Raw genomic sequence first — 27,778 nt, 5'->3', positions numbered from 1 at the left:
TTTTCCTTCATGATTATCGTGTCCGGCAGTCTGACCAGTAGCCACTAACAGCTTGTTGGGGTGAATGGCCAAGCTGGAAAATAAATCAAAACAAAATTTAAGTTACTATCTACTTATAACATCGCGAGTCACGAGATGAATTCAGGGTGTATTAAATAATACTATCGACTATAGTCTGTAATACGACCAAAAAAACAGAAATAAGAAGCTGATAAGACATAAAATTGTATTTATGAATCAACGGAAAATAAAATAAGACCGATATTGTAAGAAAAAACAAGAATATTGTACTGAAAATAGAACAAAAAAGGGAAAATATTTGAATACCTACACATTATAAAATTATTCTTTTATTATAGCATAACAAATATATTTTAGTTCGTATTAAAAAAAAGTTCAATAAAATATAGTCTTGTATTTCGTTTGAAATGTTTTTTTTTCAACTATTTCCACAAATTGAACAAAACGAAAAGGATACAAATTATTTTTTTTCTAAAACAGAAATCTATTTTGCAACCCTTTGAAACCGATGCATCGCGTGCACGAAAACCTTAACCACCGCCCCCGGTAAATAATTTATGGTCAGTAAAGAAGAACTGCAAACCACCGTGGTATTACCATTTGATATCGTCAGTGTGTCCCAAATAATGTCTCTGGCTTTGTTCTTCGACGTTGTACAGTACAGCAACGGAGGCTACGAAGTATACCATTTCACCGGTAGGCAACAAGTATAAGTTGGAACGGCAGTCTTTTCCTCTATACCCATAACTGTAGAGTTGAACGATTAAGGAAAACAGCAGTTATATTCTCAGTCAAATGCACGTAATAATTACTAGTACATTTTCATAGTTTTTTGGTATTTAATAATTTAATATGAAAATCTTTGTAATATTTAATATACCAACAGTAAAAGCACATAAACTCACTGTCCTAAATTATTAATTATACAGTATTTTTCGAAAAGGTAATAATAATACGGTGCTCGGGTACATAAATGTATTTTAGCTTGATGATTATTAATGGTTAACACCAGTTATTTATTCCTTTGAATGTGTTACCAAAATTGGAACCCCCTGCAATAGGTAAAAATTTTGAATTTAATGGAAAATCGAATATTTTTGTTGCAGGATTAATAAGTACCTACCACGAAGTCTTAAACCATTAATTTATCGAGTATTTAATTTATTTTAAGTTAAATAATATATTTAGTATAAATCGTAAAGTATTTGTACATTACACTCTTCATGGACCAAATTTATAATAATTATTTTTATTTAACAATGCTATATATAGTATATACTACTCGTAACTCGTAAACTAAACTGAATTACTTATTATATTTAAAGAATGTATATTATATAAATTTGTATTATTCTTTTAAAGATTCTTTTATTTAAAAAAATAATAGTACTAAAATGTTAAGTGCTTAATTATAAAAAAAAAAAAGGATTTTTTACAGACATTTCTTTTTTTGCCGGAATTAGAGGTAGAATACCCCCGATATTATAGAAACACATAGTGATCAGTGTTTACCAACAGATAATTTCATTTTAAAATCGCTATTTTTATCGTCTCTATATTTTTTTTTTAATTAAAAAGCTATATTATTTATTTAATTTTTATATTGTTTTTCTATTACCAAAACATACAAATGACATTTTTATTTTTTTTTAAATTTAAATTGTTAACTATTTTTTATAAAATTTCATAAATATTTTGTATTATTTTTTTAGAGCAATAATGCTGAGTTATCATTATCTTGTCTATAGAATAACAGTTATCTCAAATGGACTTTAATATTTTATCAATAATTAACGAATGATTAATGACGGTGCAATTTAATATGTGTTGATTTACTATAAACAAACAAAATTGATGTAATAAAGATAAAATAATGATTATTTGTTGGCATATTTTAAATGATTTTTAGAACGCAAACGTATTTTATTGTATTTATTTGTACAGAGTTCAAAATTGTAGTTGGATAAGTATATGCATAAACATACCGTATTTCGTGAATAAGTAAATTAATATACTTATTATCTTTTAATTTACAGCGCAAAAATGTATGACGATTATAATACCAACGGCACAACGTGTCATTATTAACTATTAAAAGTAATGAACGTTTGAAATAGAAAACGGTGTAATTTTGTTTGAAGTAATTATAACTGCAGGTTAATTGCACACGGATTAGTATAATTCTAACACGATAAACTCAATATTGCAAATATCTAGGTAATTAGGATCGTAATTAGCAGAAAAATCAAGGAATACCTATATTTTGTCTACCAAAGTCTCACAAAAAAAACATCATATTACAATAATATATATTTAGGTAATAAAGGTTAATCGAAATTCTCTGAAAAAATGTTTGTTTCAAAATATTAAATCGTCGTTTAAAACCATAAATAAATTTGATAAAATGTAGCATCATAACTATCTATTTAATATTTGTATATTACCTATACATAAAAAAAAATAGTTTTCCAATACCTATATTATACGTATTATAATACATATAATTCTTTTGTACATTATTTATAAGCTAATCTAATTCAGCAAAAAAGGATACACCCAATCGAGTTTTAACTTGGACGAAGGAGCGGTGGCCACTTTGGTGATGTCGTAGGTCGCGATCTCAGCAGTCGGTGCGTACAGGTTGATGGGACGTCCGCGGAGGAACATCCGTACGCTGCCCTCTTCTTCATTATACGTAGCATCACGTGTACTGCAAAAAACAAACACACAATTATCGTTATTATTATTATTATTATTATACATATATTATATACTTATTAAATACTCGAATGAACAAACGAACAAATAAACAAACAATCGAGCAATCAAATTGTCGTACTTAAATAAATAAGGGGATGGGTGATGTTTAGGAAGTCAGGAAATAATATACTTCATATTATATACTAATTTAATTCGTCCTAAACAATGATACATTTTTTTGTAAATACCATTGTTTGATGACTATATAAATAGATAGGTAAACGAAAAACAACGAAATTTGCATAAATATAAGTTGTACTAGTAAGTACAATTAAAAACTATGTATATGTAATGCGAGCACAGAAGGGATTTGACAGAGACCCAGCCTAACCAGACTTCTGCAACAAAACCGGACAAGTCATCCGAATCACGTGTTACGTGTACCACTGAATGCTCATGTAGCTCGCCAGTCACCGTCATTAAAATATACAATATTAATATACAAAATACAAATTATCTCGTAACGGTAAACCTACTATGTTAATATAATTATATGCATACATATATACACCGAATTTGTGCATTATAATGATGTATCTTAGTTAAAGTGACGAGCACAGAATGTGTTTAACGTGTATATTGCACATATATTATTGTATATCCCCTCTCTTGCGAGGAAGTTATTAATCTTAAAAATAAAATATGTTATGTATATAAACCTTTTAGAGTCAGTACGGTGGAGTGGCATTTTTTCCTACACACTGAATTACTTTATACGTAGGGCGCACAGTATATAATATAATGATCAGATAATTGACACAAACACGAGACACGACAAAAACTGAAGAGGGCGTGGAGAAACGAACGGTCAGCCGGACTGCTAACGACTGAAATCGGTTTCGCCGTCCGGTCCGGTTGTGTATATCACGCGTCGTCCTTCAAGTGACGTGTACGAGTCGTCTCCCTCCACAACCAGAAATAATAATTACTACTATCTATAAAGGGATTTTAATGGTTTATATAAATAATAATCAAATAATGCGCAAACTCCTTTAACTCGACTTGACTTGGCTAATAATAATTAACACAAAAATATATCGGTACCTCGACACCTCGTATTTTATCTTTATACATGTGACTATGTGAGTACAGTTATCATCGGCCAAATATAAAAATAATTTACTTATTCATAATATTTAAGAGTTCAATTTATACGATTTTCTTATCGTACCTGGGAAATCATCGGATAAAAAAATGTATTTTAAACAACTTATTAATGCTGTGATGACTAAGTAACTTTGACGTTTATCACAGAATATAATTATAATATGCCGAACTTTATGTTTATAGTATCTACATAAACTATATTATGATTTATAATTTACGCAGAGGTTTACCTGGTAACCACTAACCTTTACTATGGTTCCGAGTTTCGAAAAATAATTATAATTTACAGCAATATGTCGTTATACGTTTCGTTGTATTTATATTTAATCTACTGTAATTGTGCGCACTGTGCAGTAAAACGGAACAATAATAAAATAAATAGAAGACAAGATAGAATATACAAAACAGGCTTTGTCTTCTCCTCCCACAACACTAAAATCGTGTCTATGTTGTTATAATGGACGTCTTCGTGATTTCTACAATATGTGTTTAATTTATGGTAGGTACGGCGTTCATAGTTCAAACTTCAAATCATTTTAAATAGGCCGCGAAAACGCCTCGAGGTTAGTCCGAGCAATGGCTATAAAAAGTCCCCGTCGCTTATTGTATGCATACAACTATATGGAGTTGGATAAGTTATACATACAACTAACTATCCAAACACAAATAACAGTGTCTACCGCTATTAGTAAGCGAAAAAAAAGAAAATCATAAATGTCTATTATTATACTATTATAAGCTGTTTTTGGTCAGGACAAATATAGGTATTAGTACTAAAAGCTAATTGTAAAATTTATTCCTCTGAAAAAATTCCCATACTTAGGGTGTAACCGAAATAGCTGACATGTGCAATACTAAATAATAAGTAATAACTATAATAATAACATCTGTTTATAGGTATAGTTTTTTTTTGTATTATAATCATATTTTTGAATTAAAAAATATTAATATCTTTCTATTACACCCTGTATAATATTATATATTATTTATTATGTAATTATTGTTATTAAAGAATTTGATAATTTGAAAATCCTTTAAAAATAAATTTACAAAAGTAGGTAATAGGTATTATATAGAAACAAAATGAAAAAGTATATGTTTTCCTGAAACTTGAATATTTATCGACCACAGTAATTATCATGCTAATATGAATGTGTAAAACGAAATAAGTCTATATAAACAAGAAGTATGTTACAAAGGGTATAGCTTGCAAGTTGAAACGAGATGGATTTCATTCATTAACTATGAGTATAAAACCTTACCTACAAATAGAAGACAGGTTTAAATTGTTCTAATTAGGAAAATGAACTGAGTACGATTTATAGTGATTAATTTTGCATAGAAAAGTCGTGAAAAATTGTTGGTAAATTTTTAATTTGCGAGATCGATTGCGAATTATCGGAACTAGGAACCGTATAGTAAGAGGAAACTCAGAAAACGCCCGAAATGGGGTGTGGATTCACGGCACTTCAAGTTTCATGGTCATCGGAGTTGGTTATTAATTGTATTGCACACAATGAAATATTTCAAATAAAACATATTATTTGATCCTATTGATCATCGGTAGGAGGTCGAAACCACCGCGGTCGAACGCTATCAGTGACAATTAACATACATTATAATATGCAATATAATAATACAATACTGTGATTTGTGTGAGGTGCAGCTTTGACGTGTCGATAGGAAAGAAAACGGTAATGAATTCATTTAATTCCACCGAAGGGTGGTCCTCGGCAGTCACATATTCTTTATTATATGTGTTGTTAAAGATGTATAAGTATACAGCAGAATCGATCCGCTTAATATTGGGACATCGCATAATGAGGACAACCGACAAATAAGCAGTCCCGAAAAAAATGTTTTATAGTAATAGGTTTATTGGGACGATCGGATAATGGGGACAGATAGATCTTCGCCCGATGATTCCCAACTATAAACGATTTGACTGTATATATGAAACTGCAGTACTTTCAAGCAGAACTGCATGTACCTGTCTGCGGGGAACAGCTTAAAAACTCTGAATGTTGATCATACAACATGTTTCACCGCATAAAAATTGGAATTCACCCGTAAACCATAAACTCTGTCTTTCAATACTTATAGAGACTTATATTTATCAATATCGTAGATTATACATTTATTTTTATTCGATAAATTAGGCGATTTTACGAGAAATTTAGCTAAAATCCATTACGCGTTGGAAGCAAGGATCAAGATTTTTTTTCTACGTCACAAATCAGTTTGTTTAGACCGGTATTAGGTATATTATACGTTATATAATTTCCATGAAATAAACCAAATTTAAATTGTTCATATATTTAGCAAACGGTCATTGGCAGTCGTGGTTTAATATTGTAAGTTATAAAACATTGAATGTATAGGACACTATTATACAACAACAAACAAGTTTGTTTGAGGGGATTTGATACCGACTCTTTCTGTCTCTATCTAATACACGCGGAACATAGAAATGTAGACGTGTTCTGTGCCAAATGTATACTGATTGATCTAGTGAAGATAATAAATGTAAAGTCGGTTCAACTTGTTTGTTTTTGGAACAGGTATTTTTCGTCCTGCATGTGTATCCCGCCAAAACGAGATTGAATTTCGAAAGTATTATTCACACGTCGCGTTCGTTATAATAGCGAAAATTCATCATAATAGTATCGTACAAACGTATGGTATAGTTAGTATAGTATTTAAACGGTCTTCGATGTTTTGAGCAGAAATAGAAATTGGAACTAACACGTTTTTACGCCTAGGAGAGAGGACATGAAAGAAAAAAACAAATTCAGGTATTCAAAATTCAGAAATTTGATAGATTTGTAATTTTGTACTTAAAAACGTTAATCACTACAACTTTTATTATATTATAGCAGACATCGATTAACTACACAAGTATAGATATGTTTACAAAAGTATTATCTAAGTATAAGTAACAATAATTCCCAACACGATAACCAAATTATGTAAACCTCCAGCGAGTTGTCATTAATAAAGCATATCTTATGACGTTAAGGGTACGCGTTGTCTTTACTTATATAAGTACTACTACCACGTTAAGTCAAGCGTTTTCTTAATTGTATGATATCATTATATTTGAAAATAAAATGTCGATGATATGACGTGAATGACGTAGTATACTATGAAGATATTACATTTTTTTTTTTTAATTTATATATTATATATATTTTAAATTATAGTTTTACGCCATACAAGTTTTTTTCACTTAAATTACGCGTTATTTATCGATTTTACATTTAAAATGCAGATTGTTATCGTTAACCTATATTTATGGTATTTTCAATAATTGATGAAGGGCAAAGGTAATCTGTAAAAAAATTATCGCCAAAATTGTGACTAATACATATATAATATAGCATATTTAGCATAATAATTTACTATCTAAATAAATTATAAAAAATAATTATTACCCTACTAGTCACCGTTTAAAATGTCTAAACAAACATAACACAATACCATAACAGTTACAGTAATACAGTAAAATTGTAAAAATACATAATTATGCTCTAAATATTATTAAAGCACGTAGCGAATTATCTGTTTAAATCGTATAAGTGCCATACTATGCACGTTAAAATGGAATATAATATCTATTATGCGGTACATTAAAAAAAAAAAAATTATAGCTATATATATGATAATAATATATATAATTAAAATAACCAAAGTGAAAAAAGTTAAAAATCAATACTTTTCATTTTGAATTAATAATTGAGCTACTTCGAGAATTCATAACATGCATTTCGTGTCCCGTCGGAAAAGAATACCTACCTATACATAGTACGATGAGCCTATATTACCTATGTATTAGGGAGTTGCCTATAAACTGTAGTTCTTGTTTAAAAATAAATACTTTATTACAGTGAGCTGAATATATTAAACTCGTTCAAATTTGGAATGTACCCCCACTACTGAAAGTCTACTAGGTTAGTTGGTTTCCGATTTTATCATTAAAATATAACTAAGTAGGTATGCTCATATTTTCTTTCCCATTTTTACACACTTAGTACTGCGCTTATGATAATGATAAAAAAATAATTATTTAATAAAATACATGTTGAATATAATATATTTGTATAAAATATTTTATTGTTTATACGTAAATAACTATCGGTTTATACTCAGATATAATTATAATTATTATGTATAATATAATAATATATATAATTTTTAAGCTCGGGAAATCATCAGAAAAACTTATCTGTGACCTCATCGAAATTAAAATATATACGAATAGGAACGTAGTACTAATGAATAATGATACATTTTAAATGCCACTTTTCTAAGCTAAGGAATGTATACCTACATAGATTAACAGTTACAGTATTATGTAATAGTCTTTGCAATGAATAATACCATTCATTATATTTAATTAATAATAATACGTAACTAAAAAATATTTATTGACAAAAAATCTTAATTATTTAGTAAAAAAAAGCAGAATGAAAGGTAGAGTATCTTTATCGATAAGGCCAATAACTATTGGAAATTGCTATAAAATTATAATTTACAAATTAAATATATAATTTAAAGAAAAAACTTTAATGATTGAAAAAAGTTGAGTTTGTATGTGATATTCAGATATTAATGATATTTATTAATTTTAACTTATGAGAAAAAAGTGAAATCATATACAAATCATACAAAATCAATTTTGAAATCGGTTATTTTTCTTTTTTGACCTTAATAAAAAATAATATAATCGGTGGCGTAGCTGTGTGTAATGTCCCTTTCATTTTGTTCTATGGTATAATAATAGACATCATGACAAGTTTAAGAAATAGCACCTCGCTCAAAAGATCTGTAAATCCTAACTTCGGTGGACACTTGTTTATGAATATACGCCACTGAAAACATTTTACGAAATCGGAAATATATATCACTCTTCACAAACCTGCCTATTTTAATAGTACTAAATTTATTTATGTCTTTTTACTAAACTAAACTATAAGATTTATAACATTTAATCTCAGATATTTCAGAAACAAGAAAACAATTAAGATTTAATAGTTTTACTTCGACGGATAAACCGACTTGACTATAGCAAAATCAATGTTACAACAATACTAAACCGGTGCCGCGTTAATAAATATAAGTTTCATTCAAAAAACTAGCAAAAATATTAATTTTAAAGTAGTCTTGCTAACACGCGTGGAAATTACGATGAAAGCGGGGGCGGTCGCGGTGGCTGCGACGACTGCGGCGTCTTGAACGCTACAGATGCAGGCCTCGTCATCGCACTAGCGACGGCCGCACACGCGACGCCACTGACGCCACCGCTTCGGGTACTGTGCTCGTTTTTCTCAAGCACACATCCGTTAGCGTACACGCTGAAATCGCCTGAGTCATGCTTAAGCTGAACGTAAGCTGCCACCGACGTCTTGGCTTCCGCCAGCCGACTGCTTAAGTTTTCCACTTTTGCTTGGCCATCGTGGACGACGTCCCGCTGTTCAGCCAACGCGTGGGACGCCGTCTCAGCCGCCATCACCGACTCGCGATACTCGCAGAACGCCGCGTCCATCCGATTGGCCAGGTCGAACAGCTTGGCCGTCGACCGTTCCTTACTGTCCACTGCCGCGACCAGCTGGCCGGCTAGCGACCGCTCATCCAACACCAGCTGTTCGTCCAGGCTCTGGCTCGCGGTCGTCTCGTACATCAGACAGTCGATCAGCTCGCGTTGCCGCTCAAAGCACTGATTGCCCGAACAAGCAGCCAACACGTCAATTGGCGGTTGCTTCGGTGGCGGCGACGAGGACGAGGACGACGATCCGTGTTTTACGATATAGCTGTTGGCACACACGGATAAGTGTCACACGGACCCGGATAAGCAGCGTAGGTTACAGAACCGCCATCGAACACGGATTTATAGACTTTAACTTTAGGTATATATATATATATATATATATATATATATATATATATATATATATATATATTATATAGTTATATAAACAAATCAAATTGAAAATCTTTTAATTTTTGGTTGGATTAAGTACAAGAGTACACGATTACGGTATAGGCGGTACTATAATATGTAGATTATAAATTATAATACACGTATTGTACCTAACCTATATTATGAAATTGTGTAGTCGTGTCTAAATTGTTGTTAAGTTGTTTACATCAGTTAGACCACACTAAACAACGAGATATACTCGCGCCTATACGGTTTTACATTAATTATAAAATATACAGATTTAAAATAAAATTAATCCCGTGTACCTAAATTAAATTTTTATTGTTTTATAATAATTATAATAGCATGTCCATAATAAGTTAGAAATATTATTTTATTATTTATTAAACATGAATATAACGATGGGATTTTATACATATACCTACTGATTAAATTATGAATTTATAAGTGTAAATTAAATATCAAAAACATATTTTTATAAAAGGCTATAAATAGCTATATAACGGACACCGTAATTTTTTTAATCCAGACCTAATTTGGACACACAGATGAAAAGAATGGCAAATGTGTATCTATTTATTATAAAATAATTATGTATTTAGTCTACCACTTGTAAACTGGTATCGAGTATGAGTACATCTAATTACAGTTTATTTCGTTTTAGACGTTTCTTTTGGAGCTTAAATAAATAATAAACTTCCACAAATTGTTTTTTCTTTATGAAATACAAATGTAGAACTTGTGGCCGAAGTATTTTAATTCAATCGGATTTAGTTTTTAGAAATTCGGGATCTCTTTTATACGTACTACTAATAAATATTATCTAGATTCGGCTATTGTATTGGGCGACAAAGAAATACTCCCTGTGAAAGTATATAATATACATACAGAAATATAGTAAAATAATAGTGAAAGAAAACAATAGTGTATGAAACGTATAGGTTATAAGGTATTATACATTAAAGATACCATCTATGTACGACGATCGATAAAAATAATATGTCGAAATAGGTATTTTATCGAACACCACGATTAACTTTAATAGAGCTTTATTAAATTTAAATCGACTAACATCTAATAGAAAACCTATATAATATAGAAACAATATTGAGAAGATTAAAATCTATTACGTAAGTAATTGTATTGTCATATTTTATTCACAAAGACGTCATTTTTTATTTTAATAATTATAGGTACTATACTGTATAGAAAATAAAATGAAAAATCAGCATAACATTATATAATTGATATTATTTTAATTTGAGGTAGTATTATATATAAATTAGTATTTTAAGAAAAAAAAAATAGGCATTTGTTCTGATGAATTCTGTTTTTTTTTATGTTTAATGATCATTATGTGGCACAAATGAATTGATTGAATATCTTTTAATTTATAAGCTTATTTTGAATAAAAATTCCTAATAAATATAAGTACCTACACCTATAATAAATTATACATATACTATTAATTGGCCACAAGATAAAATTATGTTGTATATATGTATATCTTATCATATGAAAATCAAATCATGCTATACCTTTGCTGCGCGGCTGCGATTTGGACCCGAGACAAACCGCATAACTTATCAAGTGAAGGTACAGAACTTATATTATACATAGAGTAGATTAGTTCTGACCATGTAAATTTAAACACTGCAAATAATATAACAAGCCACTGCCTCTTCATGACAAATAGGATTTAAATATTCACAGATTTAAACGAATGAATAAAGAAAAATATAGTTGATTGAATAAATATTATAATTCCAATTACCATGGAAAACAATTTATAGCTTACATAATAATTACAGAACACCAATATTTTGAATAAAAAGTTTTCATTAAACTAAATATCTGAAATAAAATATTTATAGAACGAAAAATTTGCAATTAATCGTAATTGTTAACTAAAAGTCTAAAACTCACGAATAGTTTTGTTTGACTTCAACATGCAAAACTACTATTATTATTTCATGGTGCATCTCAAAATGTGTTTGAAACATACCTATTATTGTTTGACATTTATTTTTTTTAATTAATGGGTGACATTATTTTTGTTTAATACATTAATCACTCTAATTACAAAAATTATGAATAATATATTGGCCACCTATAAGTATTATACTGCTTTTAATGTGTTTGAATATTAAAGTCTTCTTTAAGCGTACTAAACTTTATGTTCTATACACAACTATTTTAATATTGCAAATAGCATTAAATTTAATGTGAAATAATTTTATGGTTGAAATAAACTATTGATGATTAGTTAAGAAAATTTTTTTAAATTATATGTTCATAGAAGTCAATAGTTTAAATTTAAATGTACAACTTTATTTTGCTATTTAATTTGGTCGTAGTTATTTAAGTTATTATAATCATTTAAAATGCAGAACGTTAAATGAGTAGTGTTAAATAATATTATAATTGCAATTATGATTTAGTTACAAGTTCTATAAATATAAATATATATTATAATATAATGTATAAATTAAATCAATTAACTAATTTTTTTTTTCAAATCGTTTTTATGTAATTATAGAATTTATTATAAAACATTTTTTCCCCACGTGGAAAGATTAAGTTAGGCTTTGTGTTAAATAACACTCCCCTAGTAACTTCTTTAAATATAAATTCTCCCTATAGCTTATACATATTTATGTTTGTACATCAACTGTACTGAACACAATTAATATGTTTTATTTTATTTTAAAACAGTAAAAATAATACCAAATAAATCCTAACCATAAAATACATATCAACACTAAAATAATAGGCAATCGAAAATAGTTGTATTTATATTTTACAGTTTACACACTATGTGTCTATGTATACATTACACCTAATACTTATAAGTTATAAGTAATATAAAAAAAACTATTTATACAGCCCTGTGACACGAGTATAGGTACCGAATATTTTTAACTTATATTTTTTGACCGAGCAATCAAATAATAATTCATTATTTTACTTAAAATATAATAATATCATTAAAGTATTATATACAAAGTGGATGATAATATCACACAGAGGGCCCGGTTTACCTGTTAAATCTGTTAAATATAAAAGCCAATTTATATCACTATAACGATTAAAGTAACATATAAAGCACATACTTATCTGCAGTCGTCGTCTTACTCTTAGTAACCGCTGCAGTCGTCGTTTTACTACCACTCTTATTATCTACAGTCGTCGTCTTACTACCACTCTTATTTTCTGCAGTCGTCGTCTTACTACCACTCTTATTTTCTGCAGTTGTCGTCTTACTACTACTTTTATTATCTGCAGCTGTCGGCTTGCTATTACTCTTATTATCAGAAGGCATTGTTTTTAAAACTCGACAATAACTTGTCACCGAATGAAATATATTAAAATATATCAAACAAAAATAATTATAGATAAATGAAGAACTTGAATAATTGCAATCGGAAAAGTATAATATGGACGATGGACGTGTGCGATGGTCGTACGAAAAACCTGCACTGCCGGAACGAGACGAATAACAATTATGTCAGTGGCGTCAAATGAACGCCTTTATATATACACGATATTACGCGACACCCGTCCTTGTCTACGAATTGCGGTTTTCTGTAATCGCTACTAGAATGCGCATCTCCTCTGATAAATCTGCCCTACTCTATCACTCACAAACAACACACAATTTATTATTGAAATTAATCAACTTTAAAATTTCCAACGTACAAGGCCAAAGTAATAGCTTTAATAAAGCCAAAAATTATATTTTCAAACGAAAAAAGTATAACAATTAACAATAATATAATATATAATATAATTATATATTTATATATTATTATTATAATCATTAATCAATAATATAAAAATGTGAACACGGTTTTAGATTATCTATGAATGCACATAAAAGACCAATTAAAGAAATCTGCAAATTATTACAATAACTATAATAGGTACTGCTATAAAACCGTCTAATAAAAATGTAAACTATTTATTTAGGTAAGTGAAAATAAGTTATAAATAGTTAACAAAGTTACCGGTTAAGCGAATAATGTAAGTATAGTTAATTTAATTAATTATCTTAAAATGTATGAAAATAGAAATATCTACTTTAATACATAAAATTAAACCTTTATATTATATTGGTAAATTATATTATGTTTAGGTGTAAAGTAAATGTGTTAATAGTTAATATAAATCAGATATAAATACGTGATACAAAATACAATTATTCAGTCGATTCAGTTCGTGGATGAGTGATTTTAAAAATGTTACGCACTTTTTTTACATAATAATAATAATTGTACTAAATAAAATAATTAAAATGTACACTAAAAGTAATATTATAAAAAATAATTAACATAAAAATAAATAATAATCTACCTACCTATTATATAAGTATAATATACAACTGATAGTGATAAGCAATATGCTTTAAATATAAAAATAGGTACTTTATAAACTTTAAAAAATCAACTAAAATAAATAAGAATCCATGTTAGTAATTAGTATAATAGTTTAATGTAAGAGTGATTTATTATAAAATTTAAAAGTAAAATTATTATACAGGGTCCTACGTAGGTTTTTTATAATATATTAATAACTTATTTCAAAATTAAAATTACTAAAAATCCTAAAAGTTCCTAAATAATATTTTCTTTTATAAATTTAATACATCAATCCACAGTTATGTTAAAAACAACGAAGTAGAACGGATTTCTATTTTGAAAAAGGTTTAAATTGTTTAAAACGTAAAATTTGGTATGTTATATATGTACTTATATGTACCTAATATTGCGTGTACGGGGTATTGTCTTCTCAAAATTTAGTAGTATCAAACATCAAAAGTATTTAAAAACCACATATTATACAAAAAACGAATTATCCTAATTTATATTATCGATATCATTTATTAAAGTTATATTTTTTTAATAATTTGTTTTTATAACGTTTTATTTTTCTGTATTTATAATACTTTTTCCTTAGAAACAACAATACTAGGCCACACTGAGACCTTCGGCTTAACCTATAACTTATACAATATGCCAATACATAATAATATATTGATATATAATATATCTCAAAGATAGTAATATTTATAATATATCTAAGATTAACGATTAACTTAAGAACTTTATATAAACTATTTCAATAATTGTTTACTGCTAGGTAAATGGAATTGAAATATTTACCAATAGACAACACTTTAATTTCATTCAGATATAATATTGATATTAATAATATTCAAATTAGATTTACGTATTTTAAAAACATTTAATTATATACACATGACTTACTGGTGGATATGATATTAGCATAATCAAAATTTTATTTGAGGTAGTGTTTACACTAGTGATGGGTCGAACTGTTCGAATCTCGAACCGAACCGAACCGAACCCTTGATGTTCGGTTCGATTCGAAATTCGAACTCAGCACGAAAAAAATTCGAACCGAACTATCAAACATCTTTTACTGTTCGAAAATCGAACTTGAAAATATTTGTCGAACCTGACTTACTGACCACGATAGTTCAGAGACCAAATATTTGTACAATTCTTCAAAATTTACTTAAAAAAAATAAAATTTGATAATCATTTTTTAGAAATAATTAGATTATTGACGATAGAAAGTTATAAACTGTAACAGGCACCTTATGTATCATTTATAATAATAATGATAAAAAATATTGAGTTCGAGTTCGAGTTTGACTTAAAATGATTCTAGGTTCGTTTCGGTAGAAAATATGAAGGTTCGGTTCGGTTCGAGTTCGAAAAAATAATTTAAAGTTCGGTTCAAGTTCGGTTCGATTTAAAAAATCAGAGTTCGACCCATCACTAGTTTACACCCTCATGGTTAATGGTTATAACTAGCTCTAATTTCATATTAATTATTATGTAATTATTAAATGGTCTGTAGTTTGGAGAAGGGAGCAATATTGCTTATTATTTATACGTGTAATCTATGATCATAAGACTAATTGAAAAATATGAAACTTCAGAAGATATTTATTTATTTTTTTACTAAAATTGTGACGCTGAAAATGTTGTGTTTCAAAATATTCTTGTGTATTTTGTCATATATTCATAGAGTTCGGGAAAATTATATTGAATTTAATATGTGAAACTTAAAATTAATCTAAATTTAAAATGTTATCGGAGTTCACACGAAATAATATTTTTTGTGTGGTTTTCAGATAAAAAAATATAAATATTTAAAACTTTTTATACATCTGATATTTTAAATAATTAAATAATCATAAAACCGCATTAAAACAATATTAAAAATAATCAAAATTCTCATATATATAATATATTACATTAATAGATTATCCAAACTTTTATATGAATAATTAAAAATTATATTATTAATCTAGTTTTTAATAAAATGTATTATATATGTATCTGTATAAAATATAATATTTCAATAGGTGTCTAGATATCTGATGTATTTAACAATATCTACTGCTAATTGCACACGTATTATAATATTATGTTCTTGTATACTTGAAAAACTAATGTCGTAGTCTTTATAATTACATAATATTATTATGATAATAATATTATAGTTTATTAGTATATAACTCATTAATATAACTGTATAAAATATCATATATTATATAGGCATATAATTATTCTAGGTAAATTCAATTTTGAAAAATTAAGTCAAAAAATAAATCTACAGTTTTCAATGCCAACCAGATGGTACCCATATTTTCCTTAAAATTTCTCACAGTAGATCTATAAGCTTAACTATTATGCTCTGAACATTCTATCTTTTAACTTAATTATGATATTTATTTTTTCAAATTTTTAATTTATATTAATAATATTATGAAGAGGAAAAGCTTGTAAGTTTGTGAAAGTAATCTCTGGAACTACTGTACCGATTTTGAAAATTCTTTCACCAGTAGTAAACTACATTATTCCTGGGTGACATAGGCTATATTTGATTATGATTAATAATAATTGTTAATCAATTCCGAGAAAAACGAGATGATGCGTGCGCTGATCATAGGTAATTAGATAGAAATAGGTAAAATAGATAAATTATCTCCTAAACTATACAACCAAAATAACATATTGTGCTTATCCATATCTTTAAAGATGTAATTACAATATTTTGTCAATTATTTTCATTATCAATAAACATTTATTATATTTTCTGATCGAGACAGCTATGTTACGTTTATATATCGGAAATATCAATAAATCATCAATATCTAACGGCTATACACTAGATATGAGAAAATCAAAAATAGGTATGACTTAACCTCGTGTTACATAAAATTTAACACAAATTAATTTTGTACGGCAAAGAAGTACACGTGGACAGCTAGTCAACTATAAATTGGTTATTCAAAACAAATGTATTGCATTAAACATGTTTTTTTTATGGAATAGTCAAAAATTTTAGATTTTGAGCAAAATAATGAGTGAATGGTTGCAAAGACATGGTTTTTTTTTATTTGGTGTGTATGTGTATAAAGTACTTGAATTTTTAACAATGAATTTGGTTTCTAATAGCCCAATGAATCTAAATGTGAGGGTTAAAAATAGTAAATTTAAGAAAAAACAACTAGTTTTTGACAAGAACGATCTTATTTTTTTGTTATAGTTCAAACATAAATAGTTATGGATATTTATTCACTTGATCCCTGAAAATTACCTACTTATATCTAAGAATACAATTTATTACTCAAAAGTCAAAATTTAAATATAAATTCCGAAGTTTAGATTCATCATCAAAATTGATACAAAAATCAAGAATATTACAAATCTAAGATATTCGACTTTTAGACCCATTAAAAGTTGTGAAGTATATGAGTAATTGGAGAGTGAAATGATTCATATAAAAGATAATATTGTAACTGATCTGATGTAAAAAGTTGCAACTAACCAGAAATATAGACTATATTCCCCTAAGATTTTTGGATAAATACCTAACAATGATGTTTAACATTATCAAAAACATATGACGAGACATTCTGAAGAAGAGCGAGTGTTAGCCTATTTTCAAAGCAAGTTCCTTAGTAAAGAAATACATCCAAAAACCTATAAGATGGGTATATTAAGAAACAAGAGTGTATAATATTTAAAAATTTAATTTAATCAATTTGAAATTGATTTTAAGATATAGAATATAGACAGATACATTAGGTTCAAATTTTGAATAAGCAATATAACATTTTTAGACATAGTGCCTGCAACATTGTCACCTGATAAACCCTAACAACACTTTACTTCATTAATTAATTAATTACATATGTTCAAAAAAGAAATATCAGTTGAGAATAATATCTAAATCTTTAATAGAAGACTAACTAAATGGTTCTGAATAAATCAATTAGAGAGATAAATTCTTCTTACAACTTATAACATATGATCATCTAATAAATTTATTCCTATACATATTTAAAAAAAGAAAGAATTATCATCAAATAATTTTTGTTATTCTGTAATTGTTAAAAAATTCTTAAATAAAGAAACTTGAAACATACCAATACCTATGCCACGTCTATAAACAATTAATTTTTTGAGTATATCATGAAACTATTCACACTAATACATTAACTAATTAATCAATAATAATAATAATATATTAATTTAAATTGAACACACTTGTTATTATGACGATGTTAACTCAAAACCTAATATTTAACCAGCAGACTTTATTGATTTTTTTATTATAACTATTATCATAATTTTAATTCAAAATCATTTGTTTTATAAATATAATTGTTTGATTTAGAATTAATTGTATTAAAACATTTTTTAACTTGGGTAATTATTAATTTAATTGTTTTTAAACACATTTAAAATTTGAATTACCTATATCTACATAAGGTAATAATAAAATGTGATTACAGTTTATAAATTATAAGCATCTAATACTGGCTATTCTTTCATTACTAGTGAATTTGATTACTCAATTAAAAACAATTGAGTTTAGATACCCAACTCATTTTTTAATAGTAGGTTGTTCAATAAAACATTCCATAGTTCCGCTTTAATTCTATGACTAATATGAGTATATGACATTGGTTAAAAACACTAGTAAATTTAATATTCATAGTCATTTCAAATTCATTGATAGATTTTTGTGATATTCACTACTACACAAATAATGTATATATCAATAATAGCTTAACCAAATTAAAATGTCAGATTACACAAAATAAATAATAATTTAATAACAAGGCTATCCTCATTGCAAAGATACCTAAATAATAATATGCGAAATATTTACCTCTGTACCACTATTATAAGATAACACTTTATCCGAGCAAATGTTAACTCAACATTGTTCTTTACTTATAAAAACTTATTCAAAACACAAGTATTAAAAAGTTTCAATATTTTACCCTATTACTTTATTATTGTAAATTATAAAATATAAAACAATAATATCCATTTTGTTTTGTTAGAACATAATCCCTTCACCAAAACCTTTTTTAACAAAAATAAATTTCAAACAATTGCTTACCCGTGCTTTTGATGATAATGATGGTTATGATTTTGTTGTGGTTGTGATCGCAAATTCAAATTAAGCAACGACTTTGTGCCAAGTCTACAATGTTACAAATTCACACAACATGCAAAAACAAACACAAACATTAATACTACTTATAAATATTGAAAATTTAAGGGATAAAAATATATACTGGTTGAGTACTGAATACATCAATAATTATTTTTTTTAATTTTTATACTCTTTTAATTTTTATTACTTACTTATTAATAAATTTAACATTTATTTAAAAAAAAATTAAAATTTCATTCAAAATTACCACAAATTTATCTTGTAAAGAATGATAATATAATAAGTTATAATAATGAGTTATTTGTTATACAGTTAGATAGATATTTTTATTTCAAATAAATTTTGTACATACCAAGGTACAATAATAAATGGAAAATAATTGCAAACATATATCCTTTAATAAATATTTAATTTTTTTAATTTAGTGTTATTGGTATTAAACTAATTAAATCTGAAGAGTAAAATTGTATGTTATAAACTTATAAATTTATAATTAACTAGAGAAAGATAATATTGAGGCCATATTCATAGTTAAATATCCAACCATTTACGCCAATGATGCCCAACCCTAAACTCTAAATTCTAGAAAAAATGTATACAATATACCAGGGGTTGTAAACCTTTTTTGGGTCAAGTGCCCAAAGAATATTATATTTTCTAAGAATAAAAATAAAGTTATGATTTATTATATATTATTTTATTAAGTAGGTATAGGTTCACCTTTTTTTTATAATTATAATTTTTAAAATATGTATAATTTGTTTCTTTGAATTTCTTATAACAATTATAATAAAAACTTTTCGCCACCTCTGCGATATACCTAATTGTGATTATTTGTATACTTTTTTAATATAAATTTTTACCAGCCACGTAGGAAGACTTGTTAGCCCCCCTGGCAATTAGTAATCTAAGAAAAAACACCTTTTTAATAATTAAAAAAATTGATAAATAATGTAGGTACTAATAAGGCAATGTATGTAATAATAACAATAATTAATGGAACACTGATGGAACAATTTGGGATTTTCCTTATGCTATTTTCATAATTCCATCATTAAATTCACAAGCAGTGTGTATAAAGAAACAAAATCAAATGGATTTCAAAATGTATAATGAAAAAATTGACGTTTTGAATGTAGAATAAAAATACTACTTTCAAAGCAGAATTTTGTAACCCTTCACAATTTGCACTTCTAGTATAGGCATACTTCGGCACTTCGCTATACCCTTGCTACACAACTGATTGTTACTCTGCTAAGAAATAATTATTTACCAAAGTGGCTCACTGATTATAGAGATTGAACATCAATGATTTACACAATATTAGAGTAGAAAATGTTCTATTGTCAGAATTTATTTTAAAATCTTAAATATGTAAAAAAAAATTAGTTATTTTACATATCACGTTAGTCGTTAGACCACTAATACAAGTGATGTTGATGTATGATGTTTCTCAAACTTATCAAAAGAAAACAATAATTTTTAAACAGATGAGAATATTATAAAACGAACCAAAAATCATTTAAAAAATCTACAATTTAGATTCCTTTATAAAAAGTCAATACCTACTAATAATTTTAAACTAGCTATTCATTCATATAGCTAAATTAATTATAAAAATAAAAGTTTATTTATATAAGCAATCATTTCAGTTTATATAAATTTTAAAGAAATCAGTGGAACTAGTGAACAATGAACTAGTTTTATATTGTTAGTTCTTTTTTCAATTTGGACATTTTTCAAATTTAAAGGTAAGAATATTATGTAGGCCTTAGGATCATAGGTTTTTTGTTAATTTAATTTTTAAGCAAGTTTAATTTATTTTAAAATTTTAATGTTTTTATACTTATAAGTTATAACACACATTAAAATTTAAAAAATACTAATAAAATCTTAGAAGTACCCTAGGATAATATTCTAAGTCTAGTAATAGGTAAATTCACTCTAATGCTAAAATTAACAATATAAAATTAATTCTACTGAACACAAATTGACTGTGTTGAACATGTGTAAGATGAAGACAATATTTGTATCCTTTTAATGAATGGTGAAATTCTGTTGAAAATTTGAAATACATTTATTTGTTAATCTATGAGTATATAACTACAAAGTTGTATGATTGAAATAGAAGTGAATAATTGATGTGCTTCAATATATATATATATATATATAATATGTGAACCAAGTGTCCGGGAATTAAATATGAAAAGAACGTGGTCCTGATAACTTTTTGACTTCATTTGAGTCAAGTTGTACATATTTTATGGTCATTAAGTATTCTAAATAATATAATAATTTCAACTATACACATAATATACTAATTAGTTTCTGGTCTACTAAAAGTTTACAATCTCACTTAAATCTTTTTGATCATTAATTGGACAAGTACTTCAAATTATAGGTTAGATTAATTTAGGTTATAAATATGTTTGCAATCATTTTTTTTCATGTTAAAAAACTTTACTATTGATTTTAATATTTTATGAACCAAGAATATAATAAAAGAAACAATAATTATTGTTAGTTATTTTTAATTGAAGAGTTGAACGAACATATTTCATGAAAAATTAACTTTTTTAACTAAAGTAAAAAATTATAGAAGTGCAATAATAACTAAGTAAAAATCACAACCAAAAACCAAATTCACACATATATGTTCACATAAATATGATTTATCTCTATTATTTCACCTGGAAGCTAAGGTGGAAGATTGGGGTGCAACACTAAAATTTTGTGCCTGATTAAAATCTCCAGTACTACTCCATCTCTTTGAATTATACAAATTTGTGCCACTTGAACGCTGAGGTTTTTGAGCAGTACCAGGTCTTGTTGGTGAAGGGGATGGTGATGCTGGAGGTACTGGTGATACACTACTTGAACTAGGCGAGTCGGAATGCAATGAACCAGTTGATTGGTAATGTACAGCCCTCCTAAAAAAAAAAAAATTAGTACAAGAAAATGCTAGAGAAAAGTTTTACAATATATTACCTTTGAGGTAATGAAGAATGTGAGTTATTGTGACTAGGGACTCTTCTAACTGGATCCCTTAATGCAGATACAGGGTGTTCATTTGCAGATCTATATCGAAGTGTTACTTCTTTTTGTGATAATGTTGGTGAAATCAAATGATGACCATTTCCACCATAATGGTTTCCTTAATAAAAAGTCAAAAACAATTAATATATTATACAAATTAGTTTGATTTAATTTTTCAATTAACAATATTAATATACTGTAATAGTGGTTTAAGAACTTATTATAATATTTTGAATTAAGAATGCTAAATATTTAGATATTTGTGATTTAAATATACCTATATTATATTATTTTATGAAAATTATATTTAAAATATTACAAACGTTATCAATAGTATTTATTTAAGTTGTAATCTTAGATTATGATGTTTCAAGTTGTAATTATTAAAACATTACTTTAATTTTGAACTACTTAAAAATATAATAGTCGTCAATATATTTTACAGATATACATTTTAATTGACTACCTAAAACTCCTTAAAATAACATTTTCCATAATATAATATCTCGAACTTGTGCTCATAATAACCAATAATTATTATTATAATTTATACGTAATTATTATACAGCTGTTCCATAACCATAAGATGATAATTCATACTCATAAAGAAACTGTTTCATATTTAAAAATATCCTAGATTAGGTTAGATTTAGCATAATTTATAAAAACATAAAAAAAATCAAAGTAATATAAAAATAATACTAACATACTATAGATACAGAATAGTTATTTAAAATATTAATAGTGTCAAAAGAAAATTCATTAATTTATTAACATTTAAATAGAAAATAGCAGTATTATTCAAACATCAACAGCTTAATTAATTAATTATTTAATGAAAGTAGTTATAAAAACCTAACACTACATTATCATAATTCACCACATTATTAAACGTCAATAGATTTATTTAAAAATAAAGATTAGTGAAAATATTATTTATAATATAATTAACAAATTAACCTTGTATGCACTAATTATTATTCATCAATAATTGTATGCCATTTAAAATAGCTACTATATTCTAATAACTTTAAAATACATCCATTGTTGGTAATTACTAATTACTCAAATACAAAAATGTCACCATTAAAATTTTTTACAAGTCATTATTATGAAATATTTGTTATACAAAGTTTTTATGCACCTCATTATTTCCACAAACAATAATAAAATCTTTAAAATAATATTTAAGGTACAATATTTAATATATTAGAATTAGAATTCACACAATTATTTTACACAAATTGAAAAAAACAACAATTAATGAATTAATATAAACAATGATTAATAGTCTTAACTAAGTTCAGATTAAAATGGATTTAAAATGATATGATTAAAAAAAAAATGCACATACAGTATAATATATATTTATATTTATATTATTTAATGGATGTACTTATTAGGTGTTTTAAAGTTTCACTGAGTTTAATTTTTATTTCTATGATATAATATGATAAACCTACTAAAACAATACGTTAGTAACAAATAACAATATACACAAAATTATGAAAATAGATCATCAGAAGATGTCGTCCTTTATTATGGGATATGAGAATAAATAGCATTTATATTTTAAATAAAACTTAAAACATTTCGCCTTGAATATAATTATTAATTATATAGTACGGGTCAGTTTTTTATTTATCCTTTGAATAGTTTAATCAAGGGCATATCATCCAAGTGAATTTTTACTTGATAATATTAAAATATATGCTCGTTAAATAGAAGAAGTATATATTAACCTTATATAAAAGATAGTTTATATTGAAAACTCGCAAAACTTTCCCTTAGCTTATTTTGATGGTTCCCCGGCATTTTTGTTCAATATTAATAACAATAATTTTAAGCTTTCTCTATCAAAGCAATAGCAATTTATCATCCATCGCAATAACTTTATACACTAATTAGTGACAAACGTACCTGCCCTAGAAGTGTTTCCATTCTTCAGAGCCGATGTATTGAGACTCAATGTCCGACTGCCTTCTAATTGGTTCAACCGCCTAAGTACATCGGCTAACGTTGATCGGAGACATACTATTTCGTCACCTTGTTCTAAAACTTTCTTTTCTAAGTCACATACACGTTCACGTAGGGATTCATTTTCCGTTTCAATCATGTCATCTGTAAAAGCAATTGTTTTGATTTAAACATAATTAAGATAATATTAGGTTTAGGTATACGTTTACATGATTAATTTACAACTCTTAAACATTATTGAATTATATCACTACGATAAAAAAAGAAAAAATATATTACGGTTAGTTTCATTACCTAAAATTTAAATTGAATCATAAATTCGTAATCAATCATACTATTAACAAATAATTTACGTAAATAAAAATAAAAGTAAAATGCAAATGTTATTTTTAAACATAAAACAATTTTAAAATTTTACTTGTGAAATAAGGATCTAAACAAACTATTATTTGACAAGTTTTATGATTTTATGCTGTGATGGTTTATTTTAAAAAAAATGTTTAGCTTATATAAATACGTTATAAATCGGTTATAACGACATCGGCTGGTACGTCTGAAATCTATGGTTATGGCAGAAATCCATATTATAGGTATATAAATATTACTACATAGTAATATTTATATTTTATATCATACAATACAAATTATCTATATTATTCTACTGTATAACGTAAAACAGTTTCAGGTTTCTTTTTTCTTTCAAATTAAATTAAAGGTTGCATTTATATGTTATGTAGGATGCTTTTTAGAATAAATTCAAATAATACAAGGATAAAAACACTAAAATCGTTTGGTAATACATTATTTTTAAGAAATATTGAAAGAAAATGATGAGGATTTTGCGTTAAATTAAAACACTGTCGCTAAACTATACAATTAACATAAAAAGTAAAAATATATCTCAAAATATTACAACAAAACAACAGTTATTGCTCTTTATAAATATTATTAAGCAAATTTCGTCAAAAATAATCACTATAGAGTATAGATAACACAAAACATTAAAGTCTACATTCTACCACTAAAATAATTTTCTATTATAATTCTCTTCATGCATTACTCAATTTTCAATTTCAATTTTATTTATATTTATACATATATAGTAATTTAATATTTTAGAAATAATATTTACTAATTTCAAACTTCATCAATAAATTTTACAAAATAAATAACAACTACTACAATACAAGACTTAGGAATAAACATACAGATCTTAATCTTCAATAGGTAAAAATAAGCCCGTAAATTCATGGTTAAAAAATAAAAATGAAGTAATTATTTTTTATTACATATGCTACTAAAATGTAATCCCCTAGAGTGTAAGCTACTCGAGTACTAGCTGAACAATGAACAGCAATAATTAAAAATATAATCAACAAATTATATATAATATACATCATAAAGTAATCATTTTAATATTAACCAAACAAAATCAGTAATATTAAAATATAGAAAGATACGTATATGAAATATTAAAAAATACACATTATTCTACAATAAGATTTTTTAAATACCTATTTAATTTTTCTTCTTCCTAAATACAATTTTTAAACTTAATAATAATTTATATATACTTGAGTAGTTTTATATTTAATTTTAATAGAAAATTGAAGCCTTCTTATAAATACAAGGTAAAACGTAAATAGAGTAAAATTAACTGTTGTAAAAACACATATAACATTGAATAACTAAAAAAAATAGAAATAAAATTGCTAAAGCGTTTCAGTACACAGATATAAAACCAAAAACTAGATTTTCTTAGGTTGAAATGACAACCATTTACGACATATTTTGGTAAAGCTAAGTCCTGATTAATTTTTAATTTTTAACTATGCTTAGAAAAATAAGAAGTTTCTTATAATTTGTTATAGTTTTTTTTTTTTTTTTTAGAATATCTGGTATAGAAATTCAATATTTATTATCAGTAGTACAATAATACAACATACTCAGATGCATTTATGAGTACATTTCTATTGATACAACAAAAAATTTATTTTCAACATTAAAATTAAACATTTTTTTATAATTTTAATAAAATTAGTATAGATAGTAGGTACTGAACTGGCAATTACTACCAAGTAGTTAATGTTTCAATTTAAGACGATTTTATTTTTGTTAATTTATGCATTATGCACATTGCACACACCGAAAGAGTTACAAATTTTAAATTACCACAATATGTGAATTGATGCACCCGTTTTATTAAAATATGATAATTGAAGTCCATCTCAACAATTATTTAATTTTGAGCAAACTATATGAACATTTCTGATTTTTAAATAGAAATGGTTTATTAATTATTCGAAGTGCAGAACATTTTCAAAAAATATTTTTAACTCATAATTGAATACCGATATTATTTAGTGAAAATTATAGAAGTTAAAAAAGACTGTTGTTGTGAATTATACATTTTTTGCCTTTATATCCCGTTCATGCTTATATTTAAATTTTTTTAAAAACTAGAGAAACTCATTTAATTAAACACTATGTGTAAACCACAATTTCTTTAAAAATAATAATAGTCTGGGCAGTGGCCTCTACGATTACTCGTAAATTGTTACCCACATCGGCCACATCATGTGAAAAACAAATCAGTTTTACATTTGTTGTCAAATTTATTTATTGTGCCACGAAGCATCAATTGGACGTACATATTTAAGATTTATTTATATTATATATTTACTATTCGGAAAAATAAAATATACTTAATAAAATACTATTTTTCTATTTTTTTAGTTGTTTCCAATTATAATACACTGATAGATTCTTGGACATAATAAACATTTACATATAATATAAGATGTAACTCCATATATTATATATTTTTTATAGGTAAGTATACCTACCCTACTAGACCTAATAGCCAAAATATTAGATCGTTTCAACTATAATATATTTACTACATACACGTCCACACATCAAACTAATTCTACATAGGTATTAGGTACATCATATACTAATTTATTTAAGTAAATACATGAACATCTACGTATATATGTAGTATAGTAGAAAAACATAAATTTATATTTTTTTACGAACTTGATACACACCCAACATTTATCAAGGCATTAGCGAATTACGCCCATCATTCAAATAAAAACGATAATGCATATATACTTATTGTTATTCTACGTGTTAATATTGACTTTAAAAATGTATTATACACTCACTCCAAGCCAATTGCACCTTAGCTGTTACAGTCTGCATGTCGGTAACTGAAACTATTTTTATAATTATATTTTCAGCAATAACGCCGTTTTTATTAAATCATATTAATGTATATTATAATACATTAGAAATTATTATTTACTTTTTAATTACAGTATATGGCTTTTCATTTTAGATAAAAAAAATTACCAAACTATTAGGTGATGACTGATGGGGAATATGTCAAACGTGAATAATGCGCATAAGACACGCAATAAG

General features: G+C 26.3%; 1 protein-coding gene across 3 annotated transcripts in view; it reads right to left on the bottom strand.

Moving 5' to 3' along the window:
* LOC132919530 (echinoderm microtubule-associated protein-like 2) overlaps nucleotides 1–27,573 on the bottom strand; it is a 32,583-nt gene extending 5,010 nt beyond the window's left edge. The window contains exons 1-8 of one of the 3 annotated variants that reach the window (XM_060981201.1): nucleotides 27,523–27,573; nucleotides 24,296–24,496; nucleotides 22,328–22,493; nucleotides 22,030–22,269; nucleotides 19,283–19,366; nucleotides 2,576–2,731; nucleotides 619–768; nucleotides 1–73 (exon numbers count right to left, since the gene is read on the bottom strand). In XM_060981201.1, coding sequence (XP_060837184.1) covers nucleotides 1–73; nucleotides 619–768; nucleotides 2,576–2,731; nucleotides 19,283–19,366; nucleotides 22,030–22,269; nucleotides 22,328–22,493; nucleotides 24,296–24,496; nucleotides 27,523–27,559 — 1,107 coding nt within the window. In that variant the 5' untranslated portion in view covers nucleotides 27,560–27,573. Of the gene's footprint in view, nucleotides 74–618; nucleotides 769–2,575; nucleotides 2,732–12,942; nucleotides 13,333–19,282; nucleotides 19,367–22,029; nucleotides 22,270–22,327; nucleotides 22,494–24,295; nucleotides 24,497–27,522 lie in introns of those variants that run through there. The other 2 variants (XM_060981202.1, XM_060981203.1) reach the window with 2 other exon arrangements.
* Nucleotides 27,574–27,778: the final 205 nt, after the last annotated feature.

This window comes from Rhopalosiphum padi, chromosome 2 (assembly GCF_020882245.1).
Source record: "Rhopalosiphum padi isolate XX-2018 chromosome 2, ASM2088224v1, whole genome shotgun sequence".
NCBI classification, from domain to species: Eukaryota; Metazoa; Arthropoda; class Insecta; order Hemiptera; family Aphididae; genus Rhopalosiphum; species Rhopalosiphum padi.
Note: the sequence above shows the minus strand (reverse complement) of the source record. Positions and strands in the feature narration are given on the sequence as shown.